At 48.9% G+C, this 14,670-nt stretch overlaps 1 protein-coding gene across 4 annotated transcripts in view; it reads right to left on the minus strand.

The window, feature by feature from the left end:
* The window catches only part of ALAS2 (5'-aminolevulinate synthase 2), a 29,252-nt gene that overhangs the window by 817 nt on the left and 13,765 nt on the right, over positions 1-14,670 (minus strand). For 2 of the 4 annotated variants that reach the window (XM_088658596.1, XM_060268747.2), the window contains 9 exons: positions 13,768-13,964; positions 11,158-11,298; positions 10,954-11,052; positions 9,680-9,902; positions 7,724-7,908; positions 6,527-6,706; positions 5,759-5,923; positions 4,144-4,412; positions 1,327-1,489 (listed from right to left, as the gene is read on the minus strand). In XM_088658596.1, coding sequence (XP_088514722.1) covers positions 1,327-1,489; positions 4,144-4,412; positions 5,759-5,923; positions 6,527-6,706; positions 7,724-7,908; positions 9,680-9,902; positions 10,954-11,052; positions 11,158-11,298; positions 13,768-13,942 — 1,600 coding nt within the window. In that variant the 5' untranslated portion in view covers positions 13,943-13,964. Of the gene's footprint in view, positions 1-1,326; positions 1,490-4,143; positions 4,413-5,758; positions 5,924-6,526; positions 6,707-7,723; positions 7,909-9,679; positions 9,906-10,953; positions 11,053-11,157; positions 11,299-13,767; positions 13,965-14,670 lie in introns of all 4 variants that reach the window. The other 2 variants (XM_060268745.2, XM_060268744.2) reach the window with 1 other exon arrangement.

Raw genomic sequence — 14,670 nt, forward strand, 5'->3', positions numbered from 1 at the left:
CGGGGATTCGAACCGCCAACCTTCTGATCGGCAAGCTCCAGGGGTCAGCAACCTTTTTCAGCCGTGGGCCGGTCCACCATCCCTCAGACCATGTGGTGGGCCGAACTATATTTTGAAGAAAAATACGAACGAATTCCTATGCCCCCCAAATAACCCAGAGATGCATTTTAAATAGAAGGACACATTCTGCTCATGTAAAAACACGCTGATTCCTGGACTGTCCGTGGGCCGGATTGAGAAGGCGATTGGGCTTCATCCGGCCCACAGGCCTTAGGTTGCCTACCCCTGCTTTAACCCACAGCGCCACCCGCTGTGGGTTATGATCCACCTGTAAACTGGCATATAATTCTGGCTTTTTGACCAAACCATCGTTATTTGAAAGCAGAAGCAAATGCTTCCTAGTTTATTCACAGCTGTACTGAAGAAGGGATGCAGGTCCTCAACTATGGCTTAGCATTATATACGAATGAGGCCACAGCTTCCATTTCTATGTTAACGGCTTCATTTTCTGGAGGGGGGTTAAAAACTAGCAAACAGGGTTTTCTTTTTATAACTCCTAACTGCATGTTCCTAAGCCTACCGTTACTAGTGTTTGCTACTCTAGAACCAGGTGGCGCTGTGGGTTAAATCACAGAGTCTAGGGCTTGCTGATCAGAAGGTTGGCGGTTCGAATCTCTGCAACGGGGTGAGCTCCCATTGCTCGGTCCCAGCTCCCGCCCACCTAGCAGTTCGAAAGCACATCAAAGTGCAAGTAGATAAATAGGGACCGCTCCGGCGGGAAGGTAAACGGCGTTTCCGTGCGCTGCTCTGGTTCGCCAGAAGCAGCTTTGTCATGGTGGCCACATGACCTGGAAGCTGTCTGTGGACAAACGCTGGCTCCCTCGGCCTATAGAGCGAGATGAGTGCCGCAACCCCAGAGTCGGACACGACTGGACCTGATGGTCAGGGGCCCCTTTACCTTTACTCTAGAACCACACAGTACAGTGGTGCCTCGACTTACGAATTTAATCCATTCCGAAGGCACCTTCGTAGGTCGAAAAATTCGTAAGTCAAAAAGCGCCATTGGAAACGCGATTTCCCATAGGAATGCATTGGAAACGGAAAAATTTGTAAGTCAAAGCAACCCCATCTAAAAAGTCGAAAAAAACCTATCTAAAACTGCCGTGGTTTCTGTTCGGACGTCGAGAAATTCGTAAGCGCGCGGCCATTGCCCCGTTCGTAAGTTGAAAAATTCGGTTGTCGAGTCGTTCGTAAGTCGAGGTACCACTGTAGTCTTTATTACAGGGAACACGGTCCCGACTAGATTATGTGTTCCTGGTGACTCACCCACAAAGTAATCCATCATGGGTGGCGTGTGATGGGGCGAGGGGGCCAGCCGCAGCAGCTCCTCCCCCCGAGGCACAGTAGGGTAATTGATGGCTTGGACGTAGATGTTGTATTCACACAGAAGCAGGTCACAGAGCTGAGAATTCAGGGCTGCGTCTCCAACCTGTGGAGGAGAGAACCGTACATTGCTAAGAGAGGGAAGCTGGAGGTCTAGTTCCTTGGTCCTCCCATCTTGCCATTAAGTCCCTTTGATTTAAATAGAACCGGAAGGAGTCCTTTTACACTTTTGTAAAGTGCTGTGAATGTAGCATAAAAGTAATAACAACAAATATTAATATCAGGGATTTCCCTGGTGAAATTGAGATTTCGGTGCTTCATATTGGCCAGACTGTGCCATACACTCTGTTGCTGTTCTTCAGACGACTGTGGTCCCCTACCCATAACACTAGATTGAACCCATGACTGCTCTGGGCTTTCCCCACCCTCCTCCACTCCTCCCACTGGAAGGAGGCCATTTTGCATAATTTTCTCGGAGAGTTTCCTACCCTTTGTGTGTGTGTAAGAGACATCATTCTCCACCACCACCCAAATACTCAGAATGGTGTTAGGTCCAGGACCCTGTGGAGGATGCAAAAACTTCCAACATATTTGCTTGCAGCAGCAGCAGCAATAAATAAATAATGTCGGGGGGGGGGGGAACAACCACCCCATGCATTTAAAATACATTCATACCACTTTAACAGTCACAACTTCCTCCAAAGGATCCTGGGAACTGTAGTTTCTCACAGAACTATAATTCCCAACACTCAGGATTATTTAGAATCATAGAATCATAGAGTTGGAAGAGACCACAAGGGCCATCCAGTCCAACCCCCTGCCGAGCAGGAAACACCATCAAAGCATTCTTGACATATGCCTGTAAAGCCTCTGCTTTAAAGACCTCCAAAGAAGGAGACTCCACCACACTCCTTGGTAGCAAATTCCACTGCTGAACAGCTCTTACTGTCAGGAAGTTCTTTCTCATGTTTAATGTTATTTAGGGGTGGGGGAGCCATGTGCTTTCAATGTAAAGTGTGGATGTGACCAAAGAAAGAAGCTGTGTTACTCCTGTTGGAGAGCCCTACGGGTGTTGTAGGACTCTCAATCATCGCCATCATCATCCCGATCATATTTCCGTATAACAATAAGAAGAGCCTGTTGGAGCAGGCCATTTAACCATTTTGTTCAGCGTCCTGTTGTCATGGTGGCCAACCAGAGGCCTCTGGGAAACCTGCAAGCAGGACCCAAGCACTCTCCCCGCTCTGGCAGTTTCCAGCAACTGGAATTCGGAAGCATTGCAGCCTCGGACAGGACCATGCTGCCTGGGGCTGCCTGAGCCCAGCCACAGCTGAGAGGCTACAGCAGGGGTCAGCAAACTTTTTCAGCAGGGGGGCCAGTCCACTGTCCCTCAGATCTTGTGGGGCACCGGACTATATTTTGAAGGAAAAAAATGAACGAATTCCTATGCCCCACAGATAACCCAGAGATGCATTTTTAATAAAAGCACACTTTCTACTCGTGTAAAAACACCAGGCAGGCCCCAGAAATAACCCAGAGATGCATTTTAAATAAAAGGACACATTCTACTCATTGGGAAGGCAATTGGGCCGCATCCAAGATTTAGAGTTTACTACGGATGATTAAAGAACTAAAGAACCTTTTAAGGAGGGTGAAAGAGGAGAGCGCAAAATATGGTCTGAAGCTCAACATCAAAAAAACCAAGATCATGGCCACTGGTCCCATCACCTCCTGGCAAATAGAAGGGGAAGAAATGGAGGCAGTGAGAGATTTTAGTTTCTTGGGCTGCTTGATGACTGCAGATGGTGACAGCAGTCACGAAATTAAAAGACACCTGCTTCTTGGGAGAAAAGCAATGACAAACCTAAACAGCATCTTAAAAAGCAGAGACATCACCTTGCCGACAAAGGTCCGTATAGTTAAATGGTTTTCCCAGTAGTGATGTATGGAAGTGAGAGCTGGACCACAAAGAAGGCTGATCGCTGAAGAATTGATGCTTTTGAATTATGGTGCTGGAGGCGACTCTTGAGAGTCCCATGGACTGCAAGAAGATCAAACCTATCCATTCTTAAGGAAATCAGCCCTGAGCACTCACTGGAAGGACAGATCGTGAAGCTGAGGCTCCAATACTTGGGCCACCTCATGAGAAGAGAAGAATCCTTGGAAAAGACCCTCATGTTGGGAAAGATTGAGGGCACAAGGAGAAGGGGACGACAGAGGACGAGATGGTTGGACAGTGTTCTCGAAGCTACGAACATGAGTTTGACCAAACTGCGGGAGGCAGTGGAAGACAGGAGTGCCTGGCGTGCTCTGGTCCATGGGGTCACGAAGAGTCGGACACGACTAAACGACTAAACAACAACAACAACGGATGGTATGTAAAGAATCACAGAAGGAGGAGGAATGAGGAAGACAATAGATTGGAAACAAGGGTTATAAGTTAGAATTTTTCTTTTTTGTTTTGTTTTTGTATTTTGTATTTCCTTTTTGTGTTTTGTATTTTTTGTATGTTTTGTTGTTTGAGAAAAAATTTTCAATAAATATATTTAAAAAGAAAAAAAGAAGAAGAAAAAAGCAACCGGGCCGCATCCGGCCCCCAGGCCTTAATTTGTCTACCAATGGGCTACAGGCTAATGGATAATTTCTCCTCCCCCCCTGGAGAAACTTGGTGAAATAGTCCTCCCTATTTCACCCCTGGCGAACACGGTACGGAAACTAGAGAGGCCGTTTCTGTGTAGTTTTCATCCTGGAGAGCCATACCCGTATGGGGATGATGTGACTGGGGCAGCTGACCACAGGGAGCCCGGCGTCCATCAGCAGCTGGCGCATGTGTTTGACATTGCGCTGGTGGGAGCGGCGCAGAGCCTGCCCCTCGGGGCTCTTCAAGACCCGGACCGATTCCAGGGCCCCAGCCAGCACCATGGGGGGCAGGGAGGTGGTGAAGATGAATCCCGCTGCATAGGAGCGCACTGTGTCGATCAGAGACTTGGTGCTGGCCACGTACCCGCCCACACAGCCGAACGCCTTCCCTGCGAGGAGAGGGAGGAAAAGGCAGGCATTAATCCATGATGCACTCTGGAAGCATACCTAGGCTCTGCACTGAAAATACCATGGTGAATTCTGCATGCAGACAATCCAAACTGTGCCCTAAAGGGTTCTGCAACTTGCACACTTAGTTTAGGTAAACTGAGAAACCTCGTGTTTTATTTTGTATCATTGTTTCAACTTGAGATGGAACTGCGGGCATCTTGACAGACAATGGAGTGTGCCTCTGGAGGTGAAGTGAAACCACTGCATTAGCAGCACCAAAGTGACCTCCCCAGGGCACAAGCCTGGGTGGTGTGTATGGAGGTCCTGGGCTGCCCAGGTGACAAGATGTGGTCTCGCCATAGCTGCCAAGTACCCCGTTTCCCCCGGGAAACCCCGTTTTTACTTACCTTTTCCCAGTGGTCCCCCCGTATCACTTCGCCTCCCATTTTTCTCTGTTATTTTCTCCTGCCGGTGGCCATTTTTTCTCCTTCCGATTTGCCCTTCTATGGGCACCAAAAATGGCCACTACCAGCTTCAAAAGTCGCATCTACGCATGTCCGGAAGTGCATAGACGCGACTTCCGGTGTAGGCGGCGGCCATTTGGGTGCCCATAGATGGGCGGAGCGACACCGGAAGTTGTGTCGACGCACTTCCTGACATGCGTACAAGCGACTTTCGAAGCCAGCGGTGGCCATTTTTGGTGCCCATAGAAGGGCAAAGTGACACCGGAAGTTACGTTGACGCAACTTCCGGTGTCACACGGTTGCCGGTCCCGGATTCTGCAGTCCGGGACTTGGAAGGTAAGGGTCTCGCTGATGTGGTCTAAAGAAAGCAATATGTTTGGCGCCAACTTGGCTGCAAGAGTTGCCAGAAGGAGGTGTCCAAGGTGCCGTCCAACTGCCTTAGGGACTCCACTTCAGATTTGCGTAGGGTTTACTCCTTCCCTCCACAGCACGTGCAGAAACTGCCTTCTTGACCATTGGTCCCCTCTGCTCAATCCACTGGAGCCTGTCTTCACATGCAGGGGAAGTGCTTAACTCACCAAGGGTTTGAGACCCATTGGCTACCCTTGCCTGGTTTAGCTGGCCTTTCAAAGCTGTTCCCAGGGTGTGGCCACTGGAGAACCACTTACCTCCAACATGGTGTTCCTTCCTGACCAAGTCTGCCCCATCATCTTAACTTGCTACTCTGTGGCACCGAGGACCATAGAGCTTTAGGCCATCTTTTAGGCCACCTACTTCAACTCCCAGCTCACAGTTCAGGAAACCCGGTGCTAGAACATCCCAGACCTTCACTGTAGTCCATCCCCTTTTCATTAGGGGCTGTGGCTCCCCCTAAAACTCACCCAGGGTGCCAGAGATGATATCTATCTTGCCCATCACTCCGTCGCGTTCACCAATGCCAGCCCCGTGGGCCCCGTAAAGTCCCACTGCGTGAACCTCATCCACGAAGGTGATGGCTCCATAGCGGTGTGCCACGTCACACATTTCCTCCAGTGGGCAGATGGCACCTGCAGACAGAGAAGACTTAATGCACGAAGGATGATGATTCTTACTGGCGACTTTAGCCTGGATTGCAAAGGAGGTGTAGTAAGGAAATTGTGCAGAGTAATGTTTTGAAAAACAGAGCTCTCGGCTTTGATAAAATCCAACACAGGATTTCTTTTTTAGCTCTTCTGTGTTAAATCAAGGATGAGGAACTTGTAGACCTCCAGACAACAACTCTCAGCATCCCTGACTATTGCCCATGCTGACTGGGGCCGATGGGAGCATCTTGGAGGGCCACAGATTCCCAGCCTCTAGGACAAATGAACTTTCTGCTGGTATTTGTTTGATCCTTGCATGCTGACTTTGTATTTTAGAGGGAAATTTGATTGCCTTGTTATTGCTATTGTCATTAACTTATTACCCATCCTTCACTATCAGGTCCAAAGGTGGCATACCAAGAATTCAAAATGCAATATTAAAAACAGTCACAGGAATAGGGTGGGTCCTAAAAGATGAAACTCTTAATATGCTTAATTGTTTGTTTTATTTTGATTTTACCACGTTGTCCGGAAAATTCATTATGAAGCTAATAAGAAATATCAACAACATACAAATGCATTACCCACCATCCATGGAATGGACAGTCTCAAAGGCAACAATCTTTGGAGTGTCGGCATTGGCTTTGCTCAGGAGCTCCTCCAGGTGTTGGGGGTCATTATGCCGGAAGACATACTTTGGTGCTCCACTGTTTCGGATGCCCTGGATCATGGAGGCATGGTTGCCTGCATCTGAATAGATCTCACACTCTGCAGGAGGAAAAGGAGCCTCAGGGTCACTCACCGAGCCTCTGCTCTCCCCCTAACTGGAATAAGGACAAAGGAACCTGCCTAACACTGAGCCAAATCCTTGGTATGGGGGAGAAATTTGATCCAGTTCATGTTTAGCTGTGATTCCTCTACCATGGGGACTTGGACTAGATGGCTTTGGGGTCCCTTCCAAGTCTACAATGGCATGATTCTAAATGATTTCAAGGTGGACCGACCTACATCATTTGGACTTCCCAAAGCAAATACACAAACCTAAACACACTGGAAGCGCTCACTGGAAGGACAGATCGTGAAGCTGAGGCTCCAATACTTTGGCCACCTCATGAGAAGAGAAGACTCCCTGGAAAAGACCCTGATGTTGGGAAATATTGAGGGCACTAGGAGAAGGGGACGACAGAGGACGAGATGGTTGGATAGTGTTCTCGAAGCTACGAACATGAGTTTGACCAAACTGCGGGAGGCAGTGGAAGACAGGAGTGCCTGGCATGCTATGGTCCATGGGGTCACGAAGAGTCGGACACAACTAAACGACTAAACAACAACAACAACAACAAACACAGCCATCTTTTCAAATTCACCGAGTGCTGTATTTGCACTATGCTATATTTGCTACACAGTTCTCTAGCAAAGTATGCAAGATTGCACACACTGGGGTACGTGCATAGTTAAAAAACTAGGAGAATTTTGCCTTAAAATGCTGGTAATTTTTCAGGAGGACTTTTAAAAACTAATGGAGAAACATGGAGAAATGAATTTAAGACTGGAAAAAAATGAGAGAAACAAGCATGGTCAAATCTACCCATCGCAAGTCAAACCCACTGGTCGATCTAACACAGTCCAGTCTCCACAGGATTCCAGACCGGGGCTTCTCCCAGCGCAACTTGGAGATGCTGGGGATTGAACTTGGAACCTTCTCCATGCAAAGCCCCATGTCTTTCCCTTATCTTGACTCCCAGCCGGGCCCTAAAGGCCAACCCACTGCATTGCCCTGGTTACCTGGCATCATGCGGGCCAAAGTGAAGAGGGTGGAGTCATTGGCCACGAAGCAAGAAGAGAAGAGCAGGGCAGCGTCTTTGCTGTGCAGGCTGGCCAGTTCTTGCTCCAGCTCCACGTGGAACTTACTGGTGCCAGAAATGTTCCTGGTGCCTCCAGCCCCAGCTCCGTAAAGATCCAGAGTATCCCTGGTGGGGATAGGGTGGAAGAAGAAGAGGAGAATGAGATTTGCTCCAAAAAGGGCCGAATTTAGAAGGTGAATCACACCTGGATCGCCAAACCAGATGAGACCATCAGATCTTGGGTCCCTTTCCCATTTTTTGTGTGCAAAGCAACTGTGGGGAGCCTGGTTCAGATTGGGGCCACCCCAGTGCTAGGAAGGGAGCGTGTTCACCCTTCGCCTCCTTGCCACGATCCCATTAAAATTGCCTCCTTGGAAGCTGTGGTTTGCCCCACCATTAGTGAAATCTACAGGTATGGGTAAGTGCTCAAAGAGGGTTACATTTTAAAAAGGGGGTTGGGTTAAGTAGCACCCAGGGTTAATTCAGACCAGACCCATTGAAATCAAAGGACTTGTTTCCATCAGTCCTAAAGCGTCTGCTCTGAGCATAGCTGCCAAGTTCCGGCCTGAGAAATAAGGGACTGGACCGGAAGTAGAAGACCGGAAGTAGCGCTGCCGCCATTTTGGAACTGGACGGAACATGCTCAGAAGCTACTTTTGATGCTGCTCTGCCCTGTTCCAAAATGGCCGCCGCACCAGAAGTCGCGCTGCAGCCATTTTGGAACTGGGCAAAGCAGCATCAAAAGTCGCTTCTGGGCATGCTCCGCCCAGTTCCAAAATGGCCGCCGCGCCAGAATAAACCGGGAAAAACCAAAAAAATCCGTTTTTCCGGCTGGGAACAGCTGGAAAAACGGGGGTTTCCCGGGGAATACGGGAGACTTGGCAGCTATGGCTCTGTGTAAGATCAATGTTGGATACAATCCATGATAACCCATAACAGAAAGTTCCCCAGCCAGTTTACCGAGTAAACTAAAATTAAAAGTCACATTACAATAAAATACAAAAACCACACCATGTGCTATCTTCATGGGTCTGTTGAAAAAGGGTGTGGGGCAGGCTTATTAGGATGGGGAGGGGGTTGAAGCTGACAGGGCAGGGTCTTGCCTAAGCCCACCCATTCATGGCTGATGTAAGCTTTGAACCAGAGACTTTCCTGTTCATTCTCTTACTCACTAAACTGCCTAGAGTCAGAGACAGAAAACACTTTTACAAGAGTTTAAAGAGGATTGAGAAAGGGCCCCAAGGCACACACATTGATTTTCTCTGTGCCACCATCACCTCTGTTTCAAACCAGCACATTTAAAGCTAATGGTTTCCCCGCAAAGAATCCTGGGAACTGTAGTTTACCCCTCACAGATTATGTGGGCAAAGCTATCCATTTAAAAAGTGCTTTGAGTGTATGGGGTGGACTCTAGTTTACTCCTTCACAGAGCTACAATTCCCATTATTGATTTCCTACTATGACCCCTGACATAATGCCTCTCCCACAAGGGCATTGTGGGAAATTTAAATGGCAACTCCTGGACCTGGACACATTTTGATGGGAAGGCCAGGGTGGTCCCGGGCAGTGGCCTCAGGATGCTGAGGCTGACCAGAGGTTAGAATTGGGGCAAGAGTTCATGTCACAAGCAGCCACGCATTTTTCAAATCTCCTTCATCTCCCCAGAGAAAACAAAAAGTGCTATTGTCTGTTTTCAGCCTAGGGGCTAGAACACCTCTCCCTGTTTTTTCCGACCCCATGGTCATGTCAAAGGGCCATTACACTGAGTTTCGAAAGTAAACTGGGGCAGGTTTCAAGGGCAATGCGGAACAGCTTGAAACAGACCATTGGAACTAGACGAGGTGTGGGCTGGAGAGAGTTTGTACTGGAGTTCCATTGCAGGACACCTGCCACTCACCGGATGGCCTGCATGACTCGAGGGTGGCGGCTCATTCCCAGGTAGTCATTACTGCACCAGACCGACACCTCACGGGCTTCCACCTGGGAGCCAGAATGGTCCTCGGCAAAGGGATAGGCGTCGGCCCTACGATTCACTGTCTTGAAGACCCGGTAGGTGTGATCTTGCTTCTTCGCTTGGATCTTTGCCTCAAAGAATTGGTCGTACTCAAACACTTTGCTCCCTGCTAGGAAAAACACAGGGCTGGTTAACAAACCACGTGAATCACTCGATTTCTCTACAATGGATGACTAGCACCAATGGAAGGCTAAGCCCAGAACCTACTGAAAAGCAGCAGCCTGTGAGAGAGGGCAGGAAGGTTCTTTTTCCGTGGAGTCAGGGGCAAGTTCTGATGGATCATGGGCCATGCTGTCAGACAGAGTGACGCAGACTCTCCAGGCAGAAGATATTAGGGGGTAGGGAGTGGTGGCAAGGGGGTTGGAGGAGACTGTCGGTTGCTTCTCTGCATGAGTTACTGCACTGACCTCGTGCCCTTCAAATCGGCCTCTCCTGGGAAGAAACTAATTCCACCCCATCTCTGCATTATAATAATAATAACATTAGTAATAATTTTATTTTTTATATGCCACCCATCTGACTGGGTTACCCCAGCCACATTAAGTTTGATTGGACATCATGGGTTGTATCCAAAGTACTACTATGTGAATGTTCCGTCAGTGCAAGGACTTCTGCTTGCACAATGGACCATACTCCCCCTTTCCTCCCCTTGTACACATCCCTAAATCTTTTCTAGGGGTTCCCCCAACACTCTGGAACAGGTTGGGAGAGGGTGTGGAGCGGGGCAGGAGGGTGGAGAGTCCTGGTGCACAAGCAGAAATCCTTGAGCTGGCAGGACACATTCGTCCTCTTCAATCAGCCCCAATCAAGAGTCCCAGTAAATATAACCTGCTCTCTGAGGAGGCTGCCTGTTGTGTCTCTGTGTGACTAGCTGCTTTAAGTTTGCCTCTTTTCAACCAGACAGCATGTGTATAACATCAGGGACTGGGAGAAAAAAAACCCCACAGGCTATGGCCTCCTCTAAAGGTGGGTATGCTTTATTTCTTACACAACTTAAAAGTAACCTTTTTTGGGGCGGGAAAAAAGTGATAGCCAACTCCGACAAGGCTGGAATGCTTAATTGCTAGCTCTGCGTCTGACACACACGGCAGGTGTGTGTGTGTTACTTACGCTGTCTCCCCGTCTGAGTAGTTTTGGGAGTCCTCCCATTCACTAACCTGGCATGTTGTCCCGAAGGAGGTGTGACGCTTTGTCAGAATCGAGCAACTTCCTCTTGAGGCTGGACTGCACCTCCCTTATTAGGGAAGTCCACATGCCTAGAGGGAGAAGGAAGAGTGGGTCATGGCTAGGGAAAAGCCAAGGATGGGAGGTTTCCCTTCCGCTTCACCTCCCCATATGATGCAGGTCTCGTCATTCCCTACCTGACTTGAAAGGCCTGACATCTTCCTGGACCTCAGGTTTTGCCTCCTGCACGAAGGAATTCTGGCCGCTTTTGCGCTCTGACTCCATGAAAGGGCACTGCGTGGAGGGGAGACGCAGGGGCGCCGTCTGCGCGGTGGAGCCTAGAGGGCAGAAGAAGGAGAGGAGGAGAACCCAGCTGGTGACCCCCCCATAGGGACTGTACCCCACTCAGCCCTGGACTTTTTCAGAGCTGGATGTAGGAATCTGCCTTGCCAGGCTATAGGTAAAGGTAAAGGACCCCTGGACGGTTAAGTCCAGTCAAATGGGGTTGCGGTGCTCATCTCGTTTTCAGGCTGAGAGAGCTGGTGTTTGTCCACAGACAGCTTTCCTGGTCAGGTGGCCAGCATGACTAAACCGCTTCTGGCGCAACGGAACTCCGCGATAGAAACCTGAGTGCACGGAAACACCGTTTACTTTCCTGCCACAGCAGTACCAATTTTATCTACTATCAATGGCGTGCTTTCGAACTGCTAGGTTTGCAGGAGCTGGGACTGAGCAACGGGAGCTCACCCCGTCATGGGGATTTGAACCGCCGACTTTCCAATCGGCAAGCCCAAGAAGCTCAGTGGTTTAGACCACAGCACCTCCCAGGTCCCTTGTCAGGCTATGGGTGCGCCCAGCTCTATCACACCATTTTGGAACTGGGCGGAGCATGCTCAAAAGTGACTTTTGATGCTGCTTTGCCCAGTTCCAAAATGGCCGCCGCGCCAGAAGTCGCACTGCAGCCATTTTGGAACTGGGCAGAGCAGCATCAAAAGTCGCTTCTGAGCATGCTCCGCCCAGTTCCAAAATGGCTGCCACGCCAGAATAAACCGGGGGAAAACAAAAAAAATCCGTTTTTTCAGCTAGGAACAGCTGGAAAAATGGGGAATTTCCCGGGGAAAACGGGAGACTTGGCAGCTATGGCACTGACCTCACAGAGCTAAAAGTCCCAGCGCCATTCACGAACCATAGTACCCCAGATTCTCCATATGTTGTATGGTATGAGTTGTATGGTGAAGGTCTCAGACCGATATCTTTCCTATCGCTTGCTCCTTAAACCTTTTCTAACTGGAGATGAAGCCATCTGGACCAAAACATGTGCTCTGCCACTGAGCTGTGCTCTGGCCCTGCCTCCCATAAAATCCAAACACCTTATCTTTTGGACAGAGCTATTTTTCCTAGAAAAAGAGGCGCTGGGAATCACCGTGAACTCCTCCCTTGTTCTCTTATAATGGCAATGGAGACCACTTGAGAGAAGCCGGAGTGGAGTTCTGGCTGAAAGAAAGTCCTGATTCTGGATCTTTTCTTTCCGTTCTCCTTCCTCTCGTGTCAGGGTTGGTTAGCCTTTGAGCCGGGTCTCAGACCCAGAATCCTGTGTCTGGACTGCACCATGCCAGGTGGCAGAAGTGGTATTCCTGTGATGGAATTCTTCCTCCATTTGGCAAATCTTTTCCCAGCTGAGCCTTGTGAGAGAATTACTAAGTCCCAAAGTTTTTGTTTTTTTTAAAGGTCCTCTCTACTCTTACCCACATTAGGCATCAGCTGGCAAGAGGGAATGGGGAAATAAGAGATCACTAGCAAGAATTGTGATCCTGGAGATAGAGTCTCCATACCTTGGATCTTTCAATTTTGGGGGGAGGTGGGGGTAGGGGGAATGGAGGAACATTCAGTTATAGGGCCCCTATAACTGATTGCTCCTTCCTACAAAAAATTAAAATTTCCCTGCACACAGAAAACAATCTTCTTTCTAGCTTTCCGGACGCTGCAGTCTGAAATACTACAGTCCAGACAGGCAATTTCCCACCTGCCACGGTAGGCCATATTCATTAAAATAAATCATGTAGCATGACGTTGCTGGGGTTGTACCATTTCAAACTGCCTTAGATGAATAATGTTACCCCACATTAAAAAAAAAATAACCCAGGCTGTGGGGAACAAAAACTATCCTGTAAGGGAAAAGGATTTGAACCTACTGGTAGCCTTCATCCTGACAGGGTAGTTTTCTATGAGCAAGGATTTAATTTCTTTTAAATGGAGGAGCTTTCAAGCACTATTTATTTATCGTATACTGTTTTGCAGCCCAAAGGCCCCCAAAGCATATTAAGCAGCATATTCAAACTACAATAACGTAGAATAAAATGGCATGAAGCCATTGTCAGTTTCCCCTTGCCATACTTTTCTGGAATAATATAGCCCAAGACCACATAATATATCTGAATAGATAAATGATCCATTCATTTTCCACTGGCCTTTCATACTGCCATATTGGATTCTTCCAGATCTAATAACTGTATGAAAGCACCCTCCCTCCTGTGTTGAAAGAGCGTATACTGTGTTTTTTGGGGGAGTCTTATGATAACATTCACATCATACATTCAAAGTGTATTGAAAGCAAATGGCTTCCCCCAAAACATCCTGGGAAAACGGTATTTTGCCCCTCAGAGAGCTCCAGTTGCCAGCACATGTAACAAACTGCAATTCCCAGGATTCTTTGAGGGTGTGCTTTCAGAGTGTGGATGAAGCCCCTCTCCCCTCAGCTGGACATTTTACTCAGGGCTGTTGCCTGTGAGCCCATCCCACTGCCTCACCAGTATCTCCATGGGTCTCTTTTCCGTGCTGCTGGTCAGCATGAGAACGAGAGAAGGCTCGGGCCACCATCACAGGGCAGCGCTGGGCACTGCTGACCAGCAGGGGCCGACATCGGCGCAGCAAGGTGGCCGGGTCCCGAGTCAGGAAAGGGCAGCACTGGAGGATTGAGGCCATTGCGGTGTGCTAAGGTCTGGTGCTACACAGAGAAAGAGAGAAGTCAGGGGAGGTGGTGAGAGAGCCCCTTTGGCTGAGACTATACCACGGCTCCTTAGCCACAGAATGGGATCAGTATCAAAGAAGGAACCAGGGCATTGCTCACCAGTATCCAAGCAATAACCATTGTGTAAAGGTAAGTTAAAGGGACCCCTGACCATTAGGTCCAGTCGTGACCGACTCTGGGGTTGCGCGCTCATCTCGCATTATTGGCCGAGGGAGCCGGTGTATAGCTTCCAGGTCATGTGGCCAGCATGACAAAGCCACTTCTGGCGAACCAGAGCAGCACACGGAAACGCCGTTTACCTTCCCGCTGTAGCGGTTCCTATTTATCTACTTGCATTTTGATGTGCTTTCGAACTGCTAGCTTGGCAGGAGCTGGGACCGAGGAACGGGAGCTCACCCCGTCACAGGGATTCGAACCGCTGACCTTCTGATCAGCAAGCCCTAGGCTCAGTCGTTTAACCCACAGCGCCACCTGGGTCCCCATCCATTGTGTACTTGCTGGTTAAAAAAGAGCTGCCACCTGGCTGGATTTGGACTGCCCAGAAATGGAAAGTAGAAGGAGTCCCAGCAAAAGAGGAACGGATACAAAAACTTATGGACTATGCAGAAATGGCGAAACTTACCGGGGAAAAAAGAAATCAAGAAAACAAACCTTTTTTTAAATAAAAGAATGGAAATGGTTT

The sequence above is a fragment of the Zootoca vivipara genome, chromosome 15, assembly GCF_965207765.1.
Source record: "Zootoca vivipara chromosome 15, rZooViv2.hap1.1, whole genome shotgun sequence".
Lineage (NCBI taxonomy): Eukaryota > Metazoa > Chordata > Lepidosauria > Squamata > Lacertidae > Zootoca > Zootoca vivipara.